A 26,441-nucleotide genomic window follows, 5' to 3' on the forward strand; every position below is an offset into this window, starting at 1 on the left:
ATAAATAGTTGTAAAATAAAGCAGTTACATGTTTGTTAAATTTTTATTGTAAAAGTGTTTTTAACAAAAAAAAAAAACAATGTTCAAGTGTTTGGTAAACTTTATATAAAACTGCTGTGACTATGTTAAATTACTACAAGGGTATAATTTTTTTAAATGGGATTTCTAGGATTTGTCGTGTCCTTCCCCCCCCCCCCCCCCCACCACCCCCATCCTGGGTCCCCCTCAACCTTCCATCACCACCCACCGCCGCCCTCTCTTCCTCCATCTCCACCTCCCTCCCAAGGTTCTGCTAAACAAAAACCAAAAACGAATTGTGAAATTTAGGGTATTTTGACGTGGGCAACCTCGTCTTTGAGGATCTATCTTCAAATCGGAAAACCCAGTTGCAGTCGGATCTTTGCCATCGAAACTCGGTCTTGACGATTTGCCGGAGAGCTGCGCGGCGATGATTCTGGGGTATTTGGACCCATAGGGAAACCCAGTTCCTCCTCCGGCTCCAATCTCCTGAGTCCCTTCACCTCCACCTTATCCCTCACCCCATCTCTCTGTCGTCCCATCTCATCTGCTGCCATGACTCCACCACCCTCACGATTGAGACGTCCTTCCCCTTCACCTCCCACAACTGCGAGCCGCCGTCGCGCACGCTCGAGATCACTTCCAAGGAGCTTATGACATTCTTCCACAACATAGCGTTGATACGCCGGATGGAGATCGCGAGAAGGAGAAAGAGGTTATAATTGGAATTAAGAAAGTTTCATTAAACTTTACTGTTCATCCGCCTACTTTGAAAAAAAACTGGATTTGAGAAGCAGCAAAATGCTGCTACATCAGTTGACCCAGTTGACAGATCTAATATACACATTCAATAATATAAAGTATTCTTCAGGTTAATCAGAAACCATGATTTGCACACATATTCACATCATTAACAGCTTACACTCACATGTAATGCAATTGAAAATCGTGACAACAACTAGGACTATTTTAGTAAAAAAATATCAAGGGATTAAATTTTATAGATTAAATAATGTAATTATTAATGATTGAATTATTATTTAAATATTAATTAAAATACTTATTTTTTATTAATTGTGACACATCCTTTTAGTAATACATATCAAACTACTTATTCAAATTTAAGTGTTTTTTCAAAAGAGAAATGCTAAGAAATATCTCTTAAATGTCAAACTTTTCATGAACTTTTTATCACCTCATATTTTTTTTTATGATATTACTTTCAATTTTTCATATCAAAAGCTGCCATAAACCGTTTCGGTTATCAAGCAAGACCTAATTGGTATTTGAAACCATTTTCAATCTTTTTATTTTCACACTGACACATAACCTCATTGATTGTAGTGAATCCATGTGATCATGCAACAATTGAAGATTTTGTCTGGATTGTTTTTGTGAGAATCTTTTAATTGCATTCATTAATCGTATATCGTGCAACAAAAAATTATTATAATTTTTTTATTTAAAATTAATAATAAATAATATTTAACAAAAATTAACAGCATGATATACAATAAACAAAAATGATTGAAGAATTTCTGAAATGCTCTCAAAAATGAACCGGAGAGGATCCTCGCCTGCAGTCCAGCACACAGTGTCACCCTGGCTTCTTCGATACTTCGATTAATCCACTGGTTAACTCACAAGATCTCTTACATATTATACATGAAGTAAACCCCACCTTTCACGTTTCGGACACGTGACACCTAACCATACATGCATCAATCTAATCAGTACCCACTTGTGTCATCAAACACAGCACTGAACCAAAACAGAGAGGAACGATTTTTATTCAGAACACTATTCTATCATTATTATTTATTTTAATTATAATATATAGTTTTTCTAAGGTTGTTTTCCTTCCGATTCTTAGCCCAACTAATTATTAGAATGAAATCTTGTTTGTTAAAACAGTTTGATTGAGATTTCTTGTGACATCCCATATTGCTCAGGGAAGTGATCTTTATATGTATATTCTCATCTTTACCTAGCACGAGGCATTTTGGGAGCTTATTGGGTTCGGATTCCATGGGAACTCCGAAGTTAAGCGAGTAGCGCGCGAGAGCATTCCCAGGATGGGTGACCCATTGGGAAGTTCTCGTGTGAGTTCCCAGAACAAAACCGTGAGGGCGTGATCGGGGCCCAAAGCGGACAATATCGTGCTACGGTGGAGTTGGGCTCTGGAAGTGGTCCCGTCCGGGCCGGGATGTGACAATTTGGTATCAGAGCCTAACTCTGGCCGCATGTGTGCCGACGAGGACGTCAAACCCCTAAGGGGGGTGGATTGTGACATCTCACATCACCCAAGAGAGTGATCATCAAATGTATATTCTCATCCCTACCTAGCACGAGGCCTTTTGGGAGCTCACTGGCTTCGGGTTCCGTAGGAACTCCGAAGTTAAGCGAGAAGGGGGCTAGAGCAATCCCATGATGGGTGACCCACTGAGAAGTTGCTCGTGAGTTCCCAAAAACAAAACTGTGATGGAATAGTAAGCCCAAAGCAAACAATATCGTGCTACGGTGGTGGAGCGGGCCCGGGAAGTGATCCACCTCGGGCCGGGATGTGACAATTTGGTATCAGAGCCTAACCCTAGTCGCGTGTGTGCCGACGAGGACGTCGGGCCCCTAAGGGGGGTGGATTGTGACATCCCACATCGCCCAGGGGAGTGATCCTTATATGTATATTCCCATCTCTACCTAGCACGAGGCCTTTTGGGAGCTCACTTGCTTCGGGTTCCATGGGAACTCCGAAGTTAAGTGAGTAGCGCGAGAAAGCATTCCCAGGATGGGTGACTCATTGGGAAGTTTTTGTGTGAATTCCCAAAAGCAAAACTGTGAGGGCGTGGTCGGGGCCCAAAGCGGACAATATTGTGCTACAGTGGAGTCGGGCCCTAGAAGTGGTCCTACCCGGGCCGGGATGTGACATTTCTAACATCATTTAAGAGATTTAATTTTTGCACTTATTATGCATTTAATGTTCTACAAATTATAAAATATAAGCAAATTCAAATAATATTTTTAAAAATATAATAATTACTTAACAATCAATAATCGAGTAATATTTTTCTTCGCATAGTTCTAAAAAAAAAATAATGCACCTGCATAATTATTAATATATTTTAAAAAATTATTATTGATATGGTACATTCAGCAAAAAAAAAAAAAAACAATGGTACAAGTTATATTAAGAAATATGGGTGCATATTAAAATTTAAAATTCATGTGGTTACAAATAAAAACTAAAAACAATATTGATACATTATAAAATTGGTACAAAATAAAAATAGAAGTATATGAAAAATACAAAATATATATTTGGAATGATTAATTAATAAATTTTTTATTTTTAAAATCGACATGTAAATATTTAATATTTAAGCAATGACATGGATGAAAGTCAAAGAACCTTGATTAAAAACAAAATACAATTAATGTGAAATGAAAATAAGAAATGAAAATTTAATTGGGAATTGTTATTGGCATTCTAAAAATTTTATTCTACACTCCAAACTTTCTATATTTAAAAAGAAAAATACACTTGTGAGGAGTGTAGAATGAAGTTTTTAGAGTGTCAATAAAACTTCCTATTTAATTTATCGTTTTTTCTTTTATTATACAAGTGGAACATTTTAATCACTTCATTTATAAATTAGAAAAACCAAAATTTCTAAACTAAATTTAATTTAAAATTTTGATTCCCTACCATTATCTTTTTTTATTATAATACTTGAAAAGAAATACGTCACTTGTGTTACTTGTACTCATAAACAGAGAGAGAAAAGTATGGATTCAAACATGGAAACCCCCATCATCCCATGTGAGCTTCAAAACCCAGATCCACTCAAAATTTAACGTACAAAACACGACCCACCTCCTTTCCAAAAAATGATGGACCACAAAAGCCCTCATCACGCAAAAATCATTATCATGTAGCTTAATTTGCTCAACACACCAAAATGGAGACGTCGAGGACGAGAAAAGATCCGACCAATAATGTGACCAAACCCAATCCTCATCCTCCCCGCCGTCACCTCCACCAAAAATCACAAACACTACCACCCTCACCCACCCACTCCTTCCATTCCTCCTCCTCCTCCTCCGACTTCGAGTTCACCATCTCTCTCTCCCCTCGCAAATCCTCCAACGCCCTCTGCCCCGCCGACGAGCTCTTCTACAAGGGCCAGATCCTCCCTCTCCACCTCTCCCCTCGCCTCTCCATGGTCCGCAACCTCCGCCTCCCCTCCTCCGCATCCTACTCTTCCTTCTCCGACACCACCACGTCGCGTGACTCCACCGGCAGCTCCTCCAACGAGTCACGTGACTCCACCTCCTCTTTTGCCAGCGACCTCGTACTCTTGGCCGACCAGTCATGCGACTCCTCCCGCCGCCCCAGCTCCGTCGCAGAGGAAAACAACGAGGACTCGTTGTTCAAGCGCGCCTTCAACTACAACAACAACAAGTACGTGAGCGTCCACTCCAACGACAGCGTTTCGAAGAAGAAGTACTTTTCCTTGTCGAGATTCTCCTCCGTGTTTAAGAAGGAGCCGAAAGTACAGAAGAACAACACGACAGATCCTTACAACAACGCCGCCAACCCCGCCACGGCGGGACTCGGGTCTAACAATGCAGTGAAACCTAAACGCATGAGCACTACTGCCAAGGAGGTTATTGGTAAGTACTTGAAGAAGGTGAAGCCCTTGTATGAAAAACTCTCCCAAAAACAACAACAACAACAAAAGATGGGGGGAGGAGGAGGAGGATTGGGGATCATGACCACAACATCAATATCAACACCGAAAACATCCGACAAATGCACGGCGGCGACGGCGAGGAACAATAATACAGATTGTGGTTCTAACAATCATGTATTAGTTTCTCATTCCTTCTCGGGTAACCTCAGGTACCCAAGAAGAAGAGAGTGCATTTCTAGCTGCCCTTCTTCAATGCGGGGATCCCCGAGCCACTCTGGGGTTCTTTCCCGCACTTTGGGTCCAACGGGCTCGGGTGGTGGCGGCGCTAGTAGTAGCACGTCATCGTACGGCGACAGATCGTCGATGGAGGAGCTTCAGAGTGCAATTCAAGGCGCAATTGCTCATTGCAAGAACTCCTTGGTTCATGGCAAGAGCACTACAACAATGGTCGGTCATGAGATTTGAGATCCAAGTTAATTAATTAAATGTAAAATAATTAATTATTTTGTTTGACTAATTAGATCTCAAGTTAATTGTAAGTGTTTGCATCTCTATGTTTGTTTCCAAGAGAGAGCTAGGTCAGCTGAAAAGCTGCATGCATGCATGATGATTCGAGGACTTATGTGAAATAAGTGTACTATCATTATCATTGTAGTGTTTTGATTCAATACTATAGTACATGTGTAAATTTAACTTACATGCTTTAGGTTATTGAACTAAAACGTTATGTAGTATATGTTTATATGCAAGCTGCTCTCTGATGATGCATGTGATGGGTGGTATTTTGGAACCCACTTATTTGGTTTTGGTCCCAAATATTAAGGAACCGATCAAAATAAGTTTAGTACACACTAACCCTTCGAACTTGAAACTTATAATCTTGTTTTTCTAAGGCTGTGTTTGGTTTGTTAGCTTTTGGTTTTTCGATTAGTGACCCAAAAAAAAACAAAAAAAACCAGAAATGTTAATTTGCCGTGAATTATTGTAGCATGGAAGTTATGCTTTTGGCTTTGCTTTTTCCGTGTTTGTTTATTTCAGTTGTCATAACCTTTTATAGACTGGAAAGGGATCCTCTCCGGATCCCTTCCACCCAATTTGGATCCTTAAAATTTGATCCAACGACTAAAGTTATTATAATTTTTAAAGGAATCCCCTATTTGTAGCCGTTAGATCAAATTTCAAAGGTTCGAATTGATTGATTTGGTGGATTTGATAAAATGGATCCTCCGGATCCCTTTCCTTATAGATCAGCTTTTTTTCAAGAAATGTGTATGATTTTTTTACTTTTATATATTTTGTAAACTTTTTTTTTTTTTTTTTTTTTGTGGTAAATTGGGAATTGCATTACCCGAGCTAACAAGCCAAAACATACGTGGAGAGCCTACCGCAAGGCAAGCAAACAACACAGCAAAAGAAAAAAATGGACAGCAGATAGAGTTACAAGGAAGACATCATAGCCATGCTATTCTGTCGCCCCCTCCACTGCCCATGTTCCTTCACATAGGACATGGTAAACCATCATTTTGAAGCACAAAAACTAACGAAGATGGGGGTCTATTGACCTAAGAAACATTGCACATCTCTGCACACCGCTGCGACGCCAACAAGTCCGCCTCCATGTTGGCTAATCTTGGAATCCAAGACCAACGACAGTCTTGAAAGGCCTCCCCTAACCATTTAGCATTCACTAAGGATAGGTAGGCCTCCCAATTGCCATTCTCGATCAAATCCGACAAAGAATTAATAGAGTCATGGGAATCAGATTCAACAACTTTTGTAAGCCCCATTGCCATACCAAATTCACAACCTTTGAGGATTGCCACGGCTTCAGCACCACCCACAGATGGAGCCCTAATAACATGTCGTATCGCATCAACGAAAGAACCCTCAGTATCCCGAATGACAATCCCCACAAAACCAGAGCTCGACTGAGTCGACCAACTAGCATCGACATTAACTTTTGAGTATGGCGCGATAGGAGGGAACTAGCGGGATGACCGATCAACCACCATCAAAGGTCCAGGGGGCTCTGAACACCTGCGGACAGCTTCAGATAAAGCTCTAATCGATGTAGTGATAGCACATAGGACCTATGTGGGATTGATTTGTCTATGATCATGCAAAAAAGTTACACCTAGTTTTCCAAATATGCCAGCAGGTGAAAGCAACATACGATAGTAAATACATTCGGTCAACACTAGAACCAACAGGCAAATTGGAGAATGAAAATAACCATTCCACCCAATTTGAGACTTCATACTTGTTAATCCTAGAATCCCACCAAACCAGATGGATTCGACATATGGGCATTGTAATAATAAATGTTTGATTGACTCCACCTAATTATGGCATATTGGACAATTCGGATGAGAGGTGCAAAGCCGCTTACACAAAGCATCCATCGTGGCCAAAGCTCTATGGAAGGTCCTCCATATAAAATTACAAATCTTTGTCAGGGTTTGGAGCTGCCATATAAATTTCCAAACTCAGCTCAGTGTAACATGGGATGAAGCATGATATTGCAAAGGCGGGGCGCGGGGGGGGGGGGGGGGGGGGAGGGGAGGGGGGCGAGATCGAGATTGCACCCAGTGTTATCCAGTCTTCACAAAGTACCTGCCATTCTTGGTAGCCGGCCAAATGAACCTATCGCAACTCCTCGAATCTCCAATGTGTGTGTCAAGAATAGCATGAAGATCCTCTATAGATAAGAAGGGTTGTAGGAAATGAAGATCTTATATGATCGAGACGATGAACAAATAAGAGTTTCCACATGGGTATTTATGGTGATCGGTAATGTACCAGCTAGAAGATGATGGCCTAAAGGTAGAGACTGGAGCCACCGGTCAACCCAAAGCCTCACAGTTCGTCCACCCATGATTTGCCAATGCGCCCCTTGCAACAGAATATCGTGTCCCACTAATAAGCTAGTCTAAACCCAAGATGCCCGGCTTCTACGCTGAGCATCAAGAAAAGAACAATGTGGGAAATACTTGGCCTTGAGAATCGAAGCCCATAACGAAGTCGGCTCAGAGATCAACCTTCAACATTGCTTAGCAAGAAGAGCACCATTGAAGATTTTGAAGTTCCGAAAACCTAAACCCTCATCCTGCTCCGGGTGTCCCAATACATGTTTTGAAACCCAATTAATTTAATATATATATATATATAATTATTATAGTTTTTAGGGGTATAAAATTGTTAAATTAATATATATAATTATTATAGTATTTTTTTTAGGGTTATAAAATTATAAAATTAATATTTTGCTTATCGTGTATTATGTTACCCGCGTGTATACCCGAACCAACCCGTTATGGGTTATCCAATAACTACCTGATTCATTATCGTGTCAACCCGAACACCTGTTTATTTCGTGTCGTGTCGTGTCAGGTTATCGGGTCGTGTTAGGAATTGCTAGGCCTAGATTAGATGTTAGACTAGCCACCGACGAAGTTTGAACTCATGTCGTCATGCAAATACTCAATACTTTTTCACCACTGTGATAAATGATCACTTACGATCCGATCTCCACCAATTTTTCATTCCCTAACAACTAACTATTTAAATTTTTTCTCCCTAACAACTAATTATTTAACTGCACAATAACGAAATTAAATGGGAGAAAGTTCGGCACATGGTCATTTCAGTTCGTTGAGGCTTGAGTTGATGTCAGCCATGTGCAAAGCTTGAGAAGTTATGATTGGATAAGACGGTGGATATTAATACGGGAAGCAGCTGCGAAGCCAACTTCCAATATTATGACATTTTTCAAATCTTAGTTCCAGAAGTACAAAAATTTCATGCAACAGAGTAGGCCCCTAAATTTTGGTTGGAAACGGATGGGTAAGGTTTCCATTTCCGGTAAGTTGAGTTTGTTTTCCGGCGTGTTTTGAGATTCCGCGAATTTGTTTGGTTGTATGATGAAAATTTTGAACCTATCATACTCTTAACTCATTATATTAACACCATGAGAATAAATACTTTTTTGTTTATTTTTTATTTAGTTGTTGCGTGGTAAGGTTTTTCGAAGCCAATATGAAACAAGGACAAAATTTTAATTAATTACTATGCTTGAATTAACTCTAGGAAAATGATCCTAAAATATTTCATCATTAAATCAACATGTATAATTTGAAAGAATGAAAATAAAGGCATGATAGTCATTAGGATTAATCATTGGATCTGTAAATTTATTTGATGGACTCTATATATTGTAAATCTAAACTCTAAAAGGAGAATTTTCAATATGCTTGGAACACATTTTCAAACACCAAGTGTCATAATACAAGTGGTGAAATTTTTTATTAAAGTATTCAACTACTTATATTATGACACGGTATATATAGTACTGTGTTTTCGACACACTGAAAATTCTATCCTCTAAACATAATTTACATTAATTAAACGTGGACTAACGATGCTAACGCAATGGAACTGGAACTACTAGAGAGACTATTAGTGTAGTTTACCCATATGAATTATGTTCGAGGCACAATTTATAAAAAGTTGTATGTCACAATAGCATATAAAGATATTTATGGATTGAATAATGTTAACGAGATTGAATTTTTATATCAAATTTACAAATTAAATAATGTGTCATTAATAGAAAATAAGTACGTTAGTCAACACTCACTAATGTAATAATTTAATCATCAACAACCATATTGTTTAGTTATAAAATTTGATTTAAAAATTTGCTCGTTCTAACATTACCCATATAGATTTTATGTGTATTTACAGTTAAAACCAAGTTTATAGATTTTTTATTTTTTGTGGCAAATATTCTTCAAAAACAAAAACAGACGGAGATGGACAAAATCACATTAATTCGCACCTGATAGTTTGTCTTTGTCAGATCGATGAGACTCTTCTGAATCTAACCTGTTTCCATGTGGACCTAGCAAATAATGCAATGCAATGGCATGGCCCTCCCGGTGAACATTAGCCACCCCTTTCACACCACGTACTGTTAGTACAGTGCTTGACGGTTGAGAGGCTATGTATGACAAGTTAGAATAATAACTATCAATTCTTGCAAAAAGTTTGCGCATAATGTCACTGTATCAATATTTTAATTAATTAAACATTATCATGTGAGACATTCACAATGAACTTAAAATATAACGCCTTATGCGATTGCCTCATGGCAGGGCATGGGAAGAACCATATTTGAAGAGGCCCTAAAGTGCATATATTAGTTAATTACGTGTGGTTAATGTAAATTTGAAAGGAAAGTTTCACAAATGATATATGAAGTTTTCCAAATTTGTCCAATCCCAAACTAAATAACTTTACGATTAACCACCCAAAGTTTCTTTACCAAAAAAAAAAAAAAAAACCACCCAAAGTTCAATTTGTCTTACAATCAGACGTATACGTCCAGTTTCATCTGCCCTTCCATCAAATAATGATATGGACAAAAATAAGACCTATTTTTCAAGTCCATTCACCTCATTTCACTCGACTACGTAGTGTTTATATTTGATAAGTGTTAAGACAAAATGGAGGGAACATGTTGAGCTTTATGAAGAAAAAAAATTAAAAAAATCTTTATATAAGATGAGTTATATAAGATAAATAATAGTTTATATATTCTAGTTGGAATTAAGGTGCGAGTAGAGCTCCTCCCAACTTAAAGTTAACTCCACATGATAACTCTATATGTGTGTGTGTGTGTATATATAGATATATATTCTTCCCAATAATATTATGTTGAAATATGATCTTATCTTCTGCAAACTTCAAACGAAAAGACATGCGCCTTTAAATGATGCGTCTTATTCCAACCAAAAGACTCCCTTCTCCATGTTGCATGTCCAATACGCCCAAGCATTCACATGCAAATTAAGTAAAATTCCTATTGCATATAAATTGCAAGGTTGCCTGCTGATGTATTGGTTTGATTTGGTTTGGTATTGATGTGCTTTTATAAAAAATAAGTATAAAAAAAGTTGAACTCAAAAATATGTTTGGTAAATACTTAAAAACAGTTTATTTTTACAGTTTTGGGTAAAAAAAAAAAACTGAAAACGTGAAACAACAAAAATAAGTTTATTCTTATAGCACAACATAATCAATTTTTTTTCTTCTAAGCATATCAATACCAAACCAACCTGACATCGGATTAATTAGGTGCTTTTCTTCCCTTTATACATCTGACAACATTGACCTGGCAGCCAGCCAAATAATAAAGTCCTTGCACTCTTGGACTCTTCTCGCTCTTACGTTATGCCAAAGACAATTCCACAATATTCATGATAAACTCCCACATGTACACCTTTACCCAAAGGTATCAGAAAATACTAGTACTAGAAGCATTAGATTTTGAATACTTCAGGAAATTGAGTCCTAAGTTCCCTCTAACGAACGAGGGCGAAATAATATAAACGCAAAGTTAAAACACAAGATTAAACCAATCACACAAACAAACATAAAAATTCATCAATATGTGCTAGTTTCCGTATTGTTCTTACATTCTCACTCTTTATACTATTTATTAAGTGAACCTTATTTGTCAAACAAAATCCCTACACATAACATAACAAAAAAATTGTAAGTTATTGAATCATGTGTAATTATATCAAACAACAAAAAGACTAATATCTTTTTAATTTATATTAAAAAAATGAATTGCTTAAAACTTAAAAAAAAAAAAAAATCCACGTTCTAGAAGTCCACTATCTCAAATAATATTAACAAACATTGTGTGTGCAACATCGTTAGTAAAAAAAGGAGAAGAATTACAACCACTTGAGTGTTTCCTCATGATCGCTGAGTAAAACTTAAAAAAAAAAAAAATACATGCATGCATATGTAATATAAAAATTTAATATGATTTAGAAGTATGGAGTGTTACCGAAGTTTTTCTTTGAATTAATATATTTTTCCTCAAAAAAAAATAGAAATCTAATATATTATGTACAACAACTAGGTGAGTTGTTTTACTTTATTACAAGCAATGCAATGATAGGATACTAGCATTAACTGGAATCTCGTCCAAAAAAAGAATTAATTGGAAAACGCTGTCTGAACAACTCGAGCAGTCTTAAACATGTACAACGGACAGCTTTGGCACGATTATGCTCCTCTGCATTGCCCTCGCATTTGAGTTGTGCTAGCAACCTAGTACTGTGGGAGTTGCTTGCTGCATGCACATGCAATTAGATATATCAGTCTCGTTCTCCTATACTTCATGATTCAAAAAATTTGTAGTCGTCCGCTATTCAATCTAATTCAACAGTGAAAAGAAAATACAACAAAAATTAAATGACCGTCTTACAATCGACATTCACAAACTAATTGAATCGCCACCATTTAGCTTGTCAGTTAACCATATGCATATCTTGCGTGCGAATGAAGAGATAATCCAAATTGGTAAGGAAAGTGATCTTCACTCTCTTATTATGTTTGCAATTTTTATTATCCTTTCATTTGTGCGACCATCAACTTTCAAATTTCATATTCTAAAAATGACAAAGGGGGTGTGAATGTACGAAATGATGAAGAGAAGTTTGCAATAGTGGCAGGAGCGCGCGGCGATGAGGAGAAGTTCTTTCCTAAGATACTTTGTTTACGATTTATAGAATTTCATGCTTATGATCAAAGTTATTTATATTATAAAACACTTTGTAATGATTTATAAATATGATATCGTTTACGCATCAAACTATATAAAAACAAACCATCTATCTATTTACTACAGTTGATTAACTAAACAACATTATTTTAAATTAATTTTTTACAGAGGTAATCTTTACATAGTGATTTATTATATGAACGATTCCAATCACAAACACAAAATTTTATGAATCAATCACAAAGTATCTTAAAGATGAACTCCTCGTTAATTTTAATCGTTGGTAAATGTGGGTGGAATTAATTTGAAGGCGTCGGAGTGCAGCACCCGAAAAGATATATAGCAGAATATCTAGTTGAAACTTGAAATACTGCATGCAGAAATTAATTAACACTCCACCTTTTAAGTAATCCTATAATCACGGCCCGATGAAAATGCTCAAGCTAGATTGTAGGGGAGACACTCTAGTGAGGTTTTTGGGTCTCACCCGGCCTATTTGTTACCCATTTTTGCCTAATTTTTCTCCGTCCTCAAATATTTCTATTGTAACATTAACAAATAGGCTGGTTAGAGAACGTTTTTGTAGAAATCACTTCTAATTATAAGCATTTTTTAAGTAAGTGACCCTAGGTTTAATAGATTTCTGATGTGTAATATTGTTTCACAATCTTCGCAGTTTTTTTTTTTTTTTGTTAGAATATATAACAAAAGTTCTGTTATGAAGTACTAAAAGTAACTTTACAACCTAGAAATTTTTTTAACTGTTTATACGCGAGACATGTCCTTAATTAAATAGAAACTACTTCATGTATTGCCTAATTAAGCTCCCTTTCCTTTTTGTATTTGTTTTTGTTTATGTTTTGCTGAATACTTAACCAATCACTTGCAGAAGATGATTCAATTTCAATCCACCTAACCTATGTATTATATACTGTCTTGAGTGTCTGGCATGAGTCTTACAAATGACAGTGTATGTATCCAACTGTAAGTAATTAAACAAATACGAGGTCAAAGAGTTTAGCTCGCTCTCTCTCTCTCTCTCTCTCTCTCTCTCTCTCTCTCTCTCTCTCGTGTGCTGAACCTGCATGATGGAGTATTTAAAATGGTCCACTAATCCTCCCTATACGTTAACAGCTGGGCTTTGCATGGAACCAGAGTAAACCTCCTCTTAATCTTTAACTTAATACAGTGGTCTATCATCTCTATATATGCTAATTAATAATTAATGGTCCCCCATTTTTGTACAGTCTTTAGCCTGCCACACTGCTTAGCCTTGGAGTTTATTTCTGGCGGTGATTTTTGCATTCCCTTTTTGACCTCTTACGTTTTTTCCTCTTTTTCTGACCATTCGAATTGAATTCATAAGTTAAAAGAAGAATCAATTGACAAAATTAAAAATATTTTGTGACCTCAAACAAACGAATTACTCTTGTATTATTTTTCATCTTTAATCCTTACAAAAATAAGTACGTCAGAACATCAAAACTTGTGGTCCCCTTTCTCCAAAGTTATACAATCTAATGGATCACGTATTTCACATGGGATGTGATATCCACACATCCCATTTTACTTCTCATACATATTTTTTTTAATTTTCGGCCATCGGATCAGATAAATTGAAGAAAATCAACGGACAGAAATTATCAAAGGATGTGTGAGAAGTAAAATAAGTTGTGTGAATAGTATACCCATTTCACATTTAGGTAAGGTACTGTGGTCTTGTCTCTTTTTAACCTTTTACTCTCGTCTGTCACAACACTATACATAATAGTAACCAGTTGTATGTAAATAGTACTCACTAGCTTTCAATTTCACGAGGCGCATCACAATACACATACGAACATTGTCGGAACCATTCCATAAAAAATATTATGTTGACATGTCATATGACATCAAATAATAAGCGGAAACAAAATTACAATAAAGGGTAACAAACCTTATTCTCGGGTACACTGCACACACCAGCTACACCCATTGATATCCCATTTCACTAACAACTACATTGACTCTCCAATTAAGAAACCTTGCATCATGGAAACGGTGCACCTGTCAACACAAAAATTCGGATAAGCTGCAAAGCTTGTGTGAATGACAATAATACAACATATGTGATTATAAATCAATCAATCTTAATTATAAAACATATCATAAAATCCTTTGCATATATAAAACAATCTTTACTCACAAATCTTGATTGAATCCACTCAGGCTCTTTCATATATATAATAAAATACTAGGGTTAGTAGGCTAGCACAAATCACAACGTTCTGTATTCTAAACATACTTATGGCATTCTGAGTAGATTTTTGTCCCAGACTTACTCATGACAACAGAAAGAAATGTATAGATATTGGATTCCAGACTTACTCATGGCAACTCAAGTAGAGTTAATGTCCCAGACTTACTCATGGCAACGTAAATTCTAGGCCCATACATACTCATGGCATACCTAAAATGAAGGTATTCGCAGGGGTTTCATATCAACTCATGTAACTAGAAATAAAGATAGAAATCTAGTTCCATGCATACTAACGGAACCAGAAAGAAAGTATACAACAATAACAGTTCTTTGTTAGCCTCTCAATTCGCAATCATTTCATATATATATATATATATATATATCATTTCACAAAACAAATCGATGACCAGGTAATACACGTTTATAATTCCATGTCATATCCACAAAGTATATCAAGATGAGGATTTTTGTAGACAAAATACTTATTTTTACATAATATTAAAGTAACTCACCCGAAGTCTAGACTACTACCAACTAGCTAGCACAAAGATCTAAGCACTCAGACCGATCATGCCCAATAAAACACACAAGTCAGACACTAGAATAATTCGAGGCTCGTTGACTAAAAAGTCAATTGTCAGTCAAAGTAGACCCCATTAGGGTCAACAATCCTAGATTCTCAAATCCGGAAGATTTGAAAGTTAAATTTTTATTCCACAAGTTTTCAAAGGTTTGATAATTAATAAATAGCATACTGATAAAATTGTACGACGATCCAATGGTCAGATCGTTGTTACTATGAAAACCAAGCAGCCGTACAATTATACCAAAAATTGAATAATTGAACCATCACATTGAATCTCAACAAAACCTTGAATACGGGCTCAAGACATCGAACATATTGTTTTGGCCAAAATCCAAGTCACTTGTTTCCCAAAAAATAAAAAAAATCCATGTCACTTGAGTTTCTCACACTATGCCGTAAGTGGTGGGACTAACTTCAAATTTCACCAAATTTTACAAGCATGTAGAGCTCAACACCAGGAAAAACTTGTATACCTACGACAAAGTCCAAAAGTAGGTGGAAGACATCAAATTTTTCCGATAAAGACCTCAGGTGCTGTAATCTTCATGGCATCTATTTGCCTTCTGCGATGCTCTAACAAGGTTGGGACTGGTCGAGTTTTACTGCTGGGATGATTGGCTACAAAATCTAGGTGGTGGCGTCAGTCGCTGTTTAGCCAATTCGCTGAAAAATGAATAGGGATTGCTAGAACCTGTTAAATTTTGTGGCCTTGCGCCGCCACGTGTGGTAGTCTATCAAAGTGATTTTTGGTTGAGTTTTGTAGAGGGAAGTGAAAGCTTCAAGTTGGTGGTGGTGGCATCGACTAATTTGTCGGAAATAGCAGGAATTTGTGTCATAATATTCGAAGGGAAACGGGTTGTTAGGTCATGTCGGGCTAGGATATGGGTTTTCGGGTTAACTTTCCTGATTTCGAAACTTTTCAAATTTGGCAAGTTCATAATTTCTAAAACAGGAAACTTACTATTAAAGTAAGTGTAAAAAGGCCAAAATGCCCCTCACTTTCAATGCTCATTACTTATTTGTTCGAAACTTACTATTCACGAACGGTTTGTGCCTAATTGCTCATGGAATTGATCTTTACCGTCAATTCTAAACCACCTCCAAACACTAAAGTAAAATTTAAAATGGCCAAAACGTCCTTAAAATCGTTTTTCCCAAAACTATAAAATAAATAAACTAAAAATTTTAAGATAGGATATCACATGCCTAACACCATAAGCTATTTATGATTTTGAGCATATTCAAAGCTACTTATGTAGGAAACATTTCTAATCATAAACACTTTTACTAAAAGAGGTTTTTAGTAGAAATATGTTGAAATTTTTATTAGAATTTGAAGTGCTTTTTGAAAAAATCTTGAGTAAGGTCAATGACACACCCCGACCGAGATCAGGGAGTGCTGGCCGTCACACGAAGGTGACGTAGCCATGTGCGCGTGCGGAAGCTATTAAGGTAGTAATATAAAAGTACGAATAACTAAAAACTAGCATACAAAGTACTAAAACAAGTGCTAGCGTACGTGAGACACAATTTCAGAGCAAGTCTACAGCAGTCAAAAAGGAAAGATGCGACATAAATACACCCGAAGGTGACCCTACAATGGTGAGTGTCTGTCAGAAATGCCGGGACGCCCTCTGGGAAAAACCACCGAACTTGCTAGACCACTAGAACCTGGAGGGGCGCAAAAACAAAAGCGTGAGTGGGCAAAAACAAAGCTCTTTGAAAACTCTTTAGCAAAATACATTCTAACCCCTCGCCGTAAAACCTGTATACTTCCCACAAAATGAACATATATACGTATGTATAGATATGCCAATCATGCTCCAAAATATGCCATTCATGCTCGAGAATATGCCACAACAGAATCTCATAATCAAATGTAAATGCTCAAGCGTAATTCACATCAATAGCATACAATCTGACAGCCGGGAGTCACCTAACGTGACCTGTACGGCTGCATATAGAGCTCCAATCTCAACTCAATAACTGAATCTGCACACGAGTCGGAACCACCTAACGTGGTCTGTACGACAAGACTGGGTGTATCATATATACGCTCTAGTGCTACGATCACGTGAAGACTGTGCGAATAATCGCGGGTCACCTACGAGTCGGAACCACCTAATGTGGTCTGTACGACAAGCCTATGCACCTAACTTGGATCCAAGCTAAGCGTGTGGTGCGGGTGAACATCACGTGAAGGACTATGCCCTGGCCCCGGGCGGGAGCACTAACACCGGGGTGCAGATTATGAGCTCTCTAAGCATCTCAAGCTATTATTGAATACAAACATGAATACCACTTACCTGGCACTTACCTGTGCGTCCACAGCACCAAATACACATATATAAATGTATGCCGCTACTAATGCATGTGATGATGCATAAGCGATAATAATAAAGTGCATGGCATAAATCAATTAACCATTTTTAATCTATTTCTGGGAATATAAATGTATATAGGTATATACGGAAAACAAAAGCCCACTCACTGATAAGTGGAAGGGTCGTAGCCCCCCTGCCTCGAGTGTGTACGTTCGTCCTCGGGATACGTATCACCTATACGCGCAAAAGCTACGAAAACGTTAATTTAAAAGCACATAACCAACTTCTCGTAATAACTTCTCATACATTGCTCAAAATGGACAATTGAATATACCAACGTGCTCTACACAACCTCAGGATCACACCCATATTTTTAAAATAATTTTTGGACCCCGCACGCGCCCCCACGCGCCGTCCAAGGCACGGACCTACGCGCCCCCCACGCGCGGCCACGTGCCATGCACACTGACGGCGTCAACTGACGGCGTCAGGAATATTCCGTTAAACTGACGGAATATTCCGTTAAACTTAACTGACGCCGTCACTGCCGTTAGGAATATTCCGTTAAACTTAACGGAATATTCTCCTTTCTTCTCCGGCGAGACTCCGGTGCCGGCGACGGCGCCGGAAAACTAGGAAAATTTCAAACTTAGTTTTCTCCTTCGTTTTTCAACCATTTTTCACGATCTTTATACCAAAATGAAGCTTAGGACTAGTAGAATCACGATAGGCTAGTTTTAAGGCCTAAAAATCACACGATCATACCTGTCTTCAAGCTCAAAACTCGGCCAACTTTGAACCCAGCTTTCCCGACGTCCAAACTCGTCCAACGAAACACTCCGAGGCTCCTTGGGACCTCACAAACACAACTACAAGCTTCAAAAGTCCAAAAACAGGCTAGTTTAAGGTTTGCATGAACAGTGTTCAAAACGGATTACCTCGAATTTACGTGAAAATGGCTACATCCTTACCTGAAAATGGTACCACTGGACTCCTCTCAGCCCCACGAGCACGAGGGTGGTCTTGGTTTCTTGATTTGTGAAGGTTTGAGTTTGTTTGTGTGTGTGTCCGTATGTAGAATGAAGAAGAAGAAGAAGAACTCAGGGAGAGAGAGAGAGACAGAGACAGAGAAGAGACAGGGAGTGAGGGAATCCCGGGAGAAAAAGAGAGGGTATGAGTGTGTGTGGTCCTACAACACCACACAACACAACACTAATGTGATAAAAACGAACTAGGGGGTAAAATTGTAATTTCATACGTACGTTTCGTTAGTTTCGGGACGGGATGTTACAGTCAAACTTATACATGCTTTGGTAATCAACCTATTATGAAAATATGAGGGAGCTTTAATTGAGGGATATTTTAAATAAGCTTATTCGAGGAATTCTTCCAAAAAATTGTGCTATTTGTCTTACATTTTCTACACATAATCATACTTGTTTAATCCTAATTTTAATCCACACTTAATTCTCTTTGTTTTCACTTTCACCATGTGTGGCTTGTAATGAAAATGCTAGCATTAATTGATGACTGCTAAAAGCCTAAAACCAAAAATAATTTGGGCATCACATGATGGTTAATATTGTTTATTAGATTAAGTAAGCACTTTTGACACATTATTGCCCCCTCAAAAGTCATACAACAAAGACACACCGAACAATATATTATACAAAGAGAGGACAGAGGGAGGACCACTCAACATCTGCAATATTTAATTACCCTTAATAATAATAAGATGAGAAATGTTACGAGATTTTCTGAAATTGAGACTCTCTATAGATTTTTTTATCAATTTATAATTTAACGTCAATTTCAGGGTCAATATTATAAATCATTGTACCAAAAACATGAAGTAGTAGGGAGTTTATAAAGAGTCCCGCTTATGAAAGAATCTCCCTAACATTTCTCAAATAAGATTTAACCCCCAAATGTTCATTAGCTGTCTTGATTAACCATAACTACCCAAATCTTAAAGGAAGCTTATTAAGCTATTGGGCATGATATCTACCACTTCATAAACCTTTCAAAATTACTGGAAAACCAAACCAAGATGGGCAATTCACATGAAATACCAGGAAGGGCCAAAACCAATCGAAGGGTATTTTGGTCATAAAATGTATCTACGATTCAGAATTTCACATGGAAGGAAATAACTCTCATGTGACCACATGCTTGGGGCCCCTAGCTAACATGTTAATACCTCCCTGTAAGCAGGGGAGTCAAATCTCTCCTTGACTAATCCAAACTCATTAGATTAATTGCCACTAATCTATGAGATAATCCTAATTTAAAGTTTCCTAAACCAAATATTTCGTTTTTAATTTGGAAAGCAAAAGATCCCCCTCTCAAACTCAAAGATAATCACATGTATCTTGCAAAGTTCAGGATTTACCCTAGTCTACAAGCTAGAAAATATTACAAGACAAAGCATGAACATAATTTAGAATTACAATCCCGAAATGATATGTTATATTGTGAGATTATGAACTAAATTATACGTTTAGCATAATAAATTGCCCAACTCATCAATGTCACAGTGTAATATGTTAGACTGTCTAAGAAAAGAAAACTTCCTCACTTTTTGTATACTTTATGGGTAAATAATTTCCAACACTCCTCTCTTTTTCTCCAGCCGTCGAATTAAATAAACCACAAGAGAATTCATAGTTCAAAACAAAAGAAAAAGTGCAAACATAGAAAACGAAAGTGCAAAAATCATTTCTTTTCTTTATAATAGCGTAGGTTAAACCCTTATCAGGAAGTTACTTTTTACTTTTTCTATTCATATTTGGGTTTTAGAAGAACAAAAAAGAAAACACTAGTTAGAATTGCATAATAAACTACGGTTAAACTTTGTTGTCTTTATTAAGCTCCCAAAAAGGTTAAGTTGTCCATGTGCCTGCTTCTATATTCTAAACAGCACCTGAGCCCTCATGTTTCGCCTCCGCCAGACCACCTAACTTTTATAATCTCACCGTCCAAACCATGATTACTAACCCAATTAGCAATCGCAAATCACACAGATTAACAATTTACTCAAACATTAACATTAATAAGGCATCTCTTCCTTCCCTTTATATATCACATACCCTCATGCATTTGCTCAAAAACACTCTTTCACTACCACAAAAATGGGGTCCCTAGAAATTGTTCCGGCAACCCCTATATCTGCCGACTCGATTTTGAGTCCGCGGATTTCATTCTCGGTCGAGTTTCTCGACGATGAGAACTTCATCTCCATCACCCCGAATTCGCACGGCGAAGTACAAGATAAAAAAATGGAGTGTGGTGATCACCAAAAGGTACGTAACCCGGATTTTGAGTTTCTCTCGAGCAATGCGAGCAGCCATGCCATGTTGTCTGCAGATGAGCTATTTTTCGATGGGAAGCTCCTACCCTTTTGGCAAAAGCAGCACGCCGAACAGCTCGCGAAGCTCAACCTCAAGACCAAGGATGTCGAGGGAGATGAGAATGAAGAGGTGGTGAACAAGGAGGAGAGCCGAGGGAGTTGGTTTGTGGACGATGATCCATCTCCGAGGCCACCTAAGTGCACAGTTTTGTGGAAGGAGCTACTAAGACTGAAGAAGCAACGCGCTTCATCATTGTCCCCGTCTTCCTCATCCTCGTCTTCCTCTTCTTCCTCGAACTCGTCGGCGGATGTAGCTACGAGGACGGATCAAGAGAAGGAAGGGAACAAAGAGAAGTATATGAAGAGGATAAAGAAAGGGTTGGAAAGAACAAGATCAGCAAGCATAAGAATAAGGCCAATGGTAAATGTGCCAATTTGCACACAGGTGAAGAGCAGTGCCTTCCCACCTTTGTTTCCTCTCAGAAAAGGAAGAGTGCTAGAGAGGTAGAGATGTTGGTCCGATCTGCAGGATTAATTGTCCAATGCGAGAATTTTACAGTGCTCCGGTACTGTATGACATGCACCAGATAAGATGTGCGGCTAAGAATCCAACAACTAAGGATCCCGGTGCTTACTTCGTCCAAGAAGTTCATTGTTTTCTCAATCTTCTCAATATTTTTTTTATTTCATTTGAAATTTCTGTCTCATGTTTAGAGTGTTGATTATGTTGGATTTGAAAAAATCATAATGTAAATGCTAACTTTTCTAGTATTTTGCCACAATATTAACCAAAATTTGTTTGATTTATTTATTTATGTGCCTTGATGTATTGTCCAAAAAGTACGTACATTATCTGCCAACTGGCTCTCCCAAATAAGTGGGTAGGAAAGTGAGAAGACATTGCACATCTGTAACTCAGTCGGTCCAACATGTGAGCCATTGCAGCATTTGGAATCTGATTTTTGAATTATTTTTAGCATATGAAGAAGGGGAATAGGACCACATTGACATTGATAGGATTCTTTTGAGCATGGTTTGAATGTAATAGAGATTTGAATTCCGATTCTAATTTATGGGGAGAGAGATTCAAACTTATGTGCAACGAGATGGGCACATTGCTAGTTGGCCTAACGCATATCTGTAAATGTAATAGGGACATTTGACTACAACCATACGAAGAAATTGAGGTAGAATGTCAACCATAGACCCAAGTAAAAAAAGATCAACGCCAATCACTTCACAACAAATAACATTTACAAACAATACAATGTGTAGATTTGAAAGGAAAAATGTGTATTAACGAATAAGAAAAATTAATATGGACGACTTAACAACATCGACTAATTACACAAAGAACATGACAAATCAACGTGACCATATATGAAAAATCGGGTACAAAGATGTAGAGTAAAATTTCACTGAAGATCTCAAACTCCACCAAAGCTAAAGAAACATAGGCACGAGAGCTTTCGACCGCAGATCCAAAGAGCTGGCAAAGGGAAAATTTGCAGTCCAAATTTTGGAGAGCTCTTTATGTTGAGAGTTTGGATCAAGTTTCTTGGAAAAAATATTTACCTTTGAATGCATAATACTAGCTGTTCAAGTAGGCGGCGGCGCTGAAAAAGAATTTCCAGACGTCCTGAAACGCAAGGAAAAACAATCAGCTTAAGGTGCAATGTAAGGTTTGAGTGGTAAGACTAGTGAAATTTCAACTACCTTAGGTCCAGACCAGATTTTCCAACAAGGCTATCAGGAACTTCACCAGTCAAACAATTGTTTTGTAAGAAACTGAAAGGGACGTGGAAGCGAGTTAGGACTCAGAAACGTCAAGTATCACGGCAGAATCAACGCATGTGCAAGATGAAAGAAAGGGAAAAAAAAGAAGATAGTTTGCGGAGCTGTGCTGTTATCTAACAGCATTGTGAGCGTAAAAATCGGCATAAAATCTGAATAATCCAACAACAAGAGAAAAAAAAGATCTAGAATATCTTCCATGAGGATTGAACAAGGTATCGTTCGGATAAATATCTACATCTGAAACCATAACAATATGCCTGCATAAGTTCATAACATTTTAGTCCTATATACTGAGATAAATGTGCTGTGCGTGCATATATTTCCGAAATTGGTGAGAATCCTTTGTCGAATCACAAGGTTTAGACCATGATACACTTCTAATGGTATTTGCTTCTGACCAACAAGACAGACAGAACATGTGGACGCCCTAAAGTATTCGTCTGTAACATACAGCATGCCGAACATGCAAATTTTTGTAGCAGCCATTCAGATTCAAATGCTTTAAAAAGTAGGTGTTTCCAATGAGAGGTCTGTAATGGGGTTATACCATAAGTTGAACTCTAATCCATAGAGTTCACAAATCAGTCACAATTAACTTTTTCGACAAATAAATTAAAATGCTAACATTTCCGTAATTGAACAGTATAGAATATAAAATTGTTTGAGCTTAAACTAATAATAAAACCAAATTCTTCTCATCCATTTTTCTATACAAATAGACATTTTAGAAACTGCGAGTAAAAATCTCAAACTGATACCAAGAAAGAACAAAAAACAGACTTTGACTGTTTGACATCACTTACAGTTCATGCAAGCTATCAATGCTCCCGAGCGATGAGGGGATATTTCCACTGAAATGATTGTCTTCCAAGTGCCTTAAATGAGGGAAAAAGAAAAATTGGATAAGAGAAAGCCATTTCACGCAACAAGGAGACTCGGAATATTCAGATGAGACAATCAATGCAATGTGAAAGTAGCACAAAACCGCTAAAATAGATTATTTATCACTTAATCGCAGGTCCACAAGCAAGTTTCAGCCATTGACTTCCAGAATACCATTTATAGTGGCCAATGCTTCCATATCCATAATGTGTTTCATTGCAAGTTTAAGAATAAAATGATGAAGAAGCAGGGGCAAAAGGTGGAAAGTAAATTGTCACAACTTACAATTTCTCCAGTAACTTCAATGAACTTAGATCGGGAATAGGCCCTGTAAATTTATTCTTCCCAAGCAAGCTGCCAGAAGTGTGAAATCTTCAAGCATTCAACAAACACTTGTGAACAAACTAAATACAGTTAAATTTTCAGAAACCTACATATTAGACAATGCGGTCATATTGGCAATTCTAGGTGATAGCGATCCTGAAAGGCCCATACTAGTCAAATTTCTGTACGCATGAGGAAATAGATGTAAGTTTTGGCCATGTTGAGATGAAAAAAAGAAAGGGAAGTAGACTATAAGCAATACCCAAATCAAGCAATGAAAAATGATTACGACAAGTTTCAACTCACAGAGAGACCACACGAACCCGAGGGCCTGAAGAGCATGTAATGCCCGTCCATGAGTACTGACGGGGCAAACAAGGATCACCACTCCAGCCAGGTGGAGGGTTCTGAAGACTTTGTTTTACTCTTTGCAAAGCAATAACTGTGATAAGAAAATGGCCACTCCCATTATGATTTCAGAATTGATATCACTAAAATGAATGCCATGAAGTCTTACATCAAGCCTATGCACAAATGGCATCTAAACTTTGCAAATTGAGCAGGCTTAGGTACAAAGTTCTAATATGGGTTAGTTCAAAACTAAAATATAATCCCAATAACATCCAAAGATAAGCATACCATCTCTAGTAAGGGTTGTTCCTCCAAGGGGCAGAACATCAAACATCTCGCCAGCATTAATCAGAGCACCACCAATTGACCTCCCAGAAGGGGTCATAGTAATCCTAGTAGAACCAGAAAGTGGCCACTGCGTCGCATATACAACAAGCCCTCCTGGCTTCACATCCAAATCCTTGTAATACTGTACACCATTGATGCTAATGTTGATCACCCTTGACCCCAAGGAGTCCCCTGATGCAAAGTACAGAGCTATGTAGTAATTCGATTCAGGAACCGACCCAGGAGGCCAATCCAATTCCATGGCCTCAGCTTGCCCTGTCGTCAATTCGCTTTCAAAAACTTTCGAAGGGGGCATATTCCACATGCCAGAAACTGACGCATTTGAGTTACTCACATTGATCGGAATCAGCGGATTGAGCTCTTCAAATGGCACCCAAAAACGATCAAATTGGTCATCAGGGTATCTGAAAATATCCCAATTTCAGATTCTAAAATCTTTACAAATTTGACTTCAAAGTCACTTAATACACAAAATTTTGAACTTAAACAAAAGATAAGGGAGCATTTTTGCTCACCATCGCATTGATTGTCGTTGGAAGAATGCAAATTTATCTATAAACTACACAAAATGCAAAATTTAAACGCGCAATCAATGGGGTGGTAAAAAAACATTCATCGGATTGTGCCCTCCAAATGGCTCCCAAAACCGATCGAATTCCTAATCTGGTATCTGATGATAACCCAATTTTGGATTCTAAACTAACTCAAATTTTGACTTCAAAGTCACTGAATTTACGGATTCTACAAGTTAAAACAAAGAGAAGGGCGCGTACCGAATGATGGGTCCGGTGTACCCAAATCCGTTTCGGGCGACCAAGCTGAGGCCGTGCGACTTAAAGTCGGTGGAGTTGTAAAGCGAGTCTTCGAGTATCACAAACTCCAGGGCGGATATAAACGGGTCGGATTCGGTGTAATTGTTCGACCCGAGGCACACGCTCATGGTCTTGCCCTGGGCGAGAAAGACCCCCTCGTAGTATGACGACATGCCGTTAGCGTAGTCCTCGGTGGTGTTAACGACGGCCCAGAAAGTGCCGTCCACAATCTGGTCGAACACCGGCGGCGAGTCGCTGCCGTAGTAGTAGTAGGTGGTCCGGACCATGTACTTTGCATTGCGGTAGACGTGGACGGTGTAGCAGAACTTGCGGTGGGGATAGTTCGGGAACGATCGCGCGGTGGAGAGGATGGGGACAAGGCCCGGGGTCGTTAAGTTCCGCGAGGTCCCACCCGATACAAAGCCGGTGTCCGGCAGCCATTCGCGGCCGTCGATTTCGGATTTGACGGCGGCGCCGCAGTTGATTAGAGTACCTGTTCGAAAATTAAAAAAATTTAAAATTAGAACGCGAGCATCGAACCCCAAAATCAATTGGCAAATAGAAAATAAATATTATATTATATAATTACTATACAGGACTTGACATTTCCAAATTAAACTTTGAGGAATGCAATGTTTATTGCTAAAGGGCTTACCTCTGGGGAGGGAAAGGGAGAGGGAGAGGGGGAGGAGGGAGAGAGACATGGTGGAGGGAGAGGCATGAGAGGGTGAGGAGAGAGAGAATGGAACGGTTTTGGTTGGGTGAGTGAGCTAAGCAAGGAAGGAGTAGGAGGAGAAAGAGAGAGAGAGAGAGTTGAGGTGGAGTCGACAGTGGAGAAGGTGGAGTCAGGGGAGGGGAAAGGTATTTCGGTTGGGTAAGCGCGGGAAAACGAGGGCTGGGTGGGTCAGAGTTGGTAGTTTGACTGCTAAAGTAACTAATTTTAATCATAATTTGGTGGGGTAGGTTGGTGTGTGGGGTACCACTTATAAACGAAATGAAGGCCCGACCCACCAGAAGGAATTAACGAATAGAACCGTAAACAAGTGAAGCAAATCAGACCAACTCAAAAGCCCAACAGTAAACTGCAGAGCCGAACACAAATTGAAGATTAATGAAATTAAATCGGCTTAAGGTAAACTAG

The 26,441-nt window shown here is 38.2% G+C and overlaps 3 protein-coding genes across 4 annotated transcripts; 2 read left to right on the top strand and 1 right to left on the bottom strand.

Moving 5' to 3' along the window:
* Positions 1-3,761: 3,761 nt before the first annotated feature.
* LOC137737595 (putative membrane-associated kinase regulator 1) lies at positions 3,762-5,406 on the top strand. The gene has a single exon (XM_068477128.2). It carries the CDS (start codon positions 3,975-3,977, stop codon positions 5,172-5,174), a length of 1,200 nt encoding a protein of 399 aa, XP_068333229.2. The 5' UTR covers positions 3,762-3,974; the 3' UTR covers positions 5,175-5,406.
* Positions 5,407-20,351: 14,945 nt separating this feature from the next.
* On the top strand, positions 20,352-21,557 carry LOC137735912 (uncharacterized). Its single transcript, XM_068475263.2, has one exon. It carries the CDS (start codon positions 20,569-20,571, stop codon positions 21,292-21,294), a length of 726 nt encoding a protein of 241 aa, XP_068331364.2. The 5' UTR covers positions 20,352-20,568; the 3' UTR covers positions 21,295-21,557.
* Positions 21,558-21,998: 441 nt separating this feature from the next.
* On the bottom strand, positions 21,999-26,144 carry LOC137738357 (leucine-rich repeat receptor-like serine/threonine-protein kinase At2g14510). 2 transcript variants are annotated; one of them, XM_068477994.2, is made up of 9 exons: positions 25,956-26,144; positions 25,262-25,793; positions 24,429-24,892; positions 24,096-24,231; positions 23,900-23,971; positions 23,751-23,819; positions 23,387-23,458; positions 22,503-22,574; positions 21,999-22,425 (listed from the first exon to the last, which is right to left on the bottom strand). In XM_068477994.2, exons 1-9 carry the CDS (start codon positions 26,002-26,004, stop codon positions 22,386-22,388), a joined length of 1,506 nt encoding a protein of 501 aa, XP_068334095.2. In that variant the 5' UTR covers positions 26,005-26,144; the 3' UTR covers positions 21,999-22,385. The 2 variants fall into 2 exon arrangements, with proteins under 2 accessions (XP_068334095.2, XP_088539722.1); XM_088683596.1 differs by lacking the exon at positions 23,900-23,971 and having other exon boundaries at positions 22,234-22,425; positions 23,751-23,837.
* Between the last annotated feature and the right edge of the window lie 297 nt (positions 26,145-26,441).

The sequence above is a fragment of the Pyrus communis genome, chromosome 13, assembly GCF_041283825.1.
Source record: "Pyrus communis isolate YQ-2024b chromosome 13, ASM4128382v1, whole genome shotgun sequence".
Classification (NCBI taxonomy): domain Eukaryota; kingdom Viridiplantae; phylum Streptophyta; class Magnoliopsida; order Rosales; family Rosaceae; genus Pyrus; species Pyrus communis.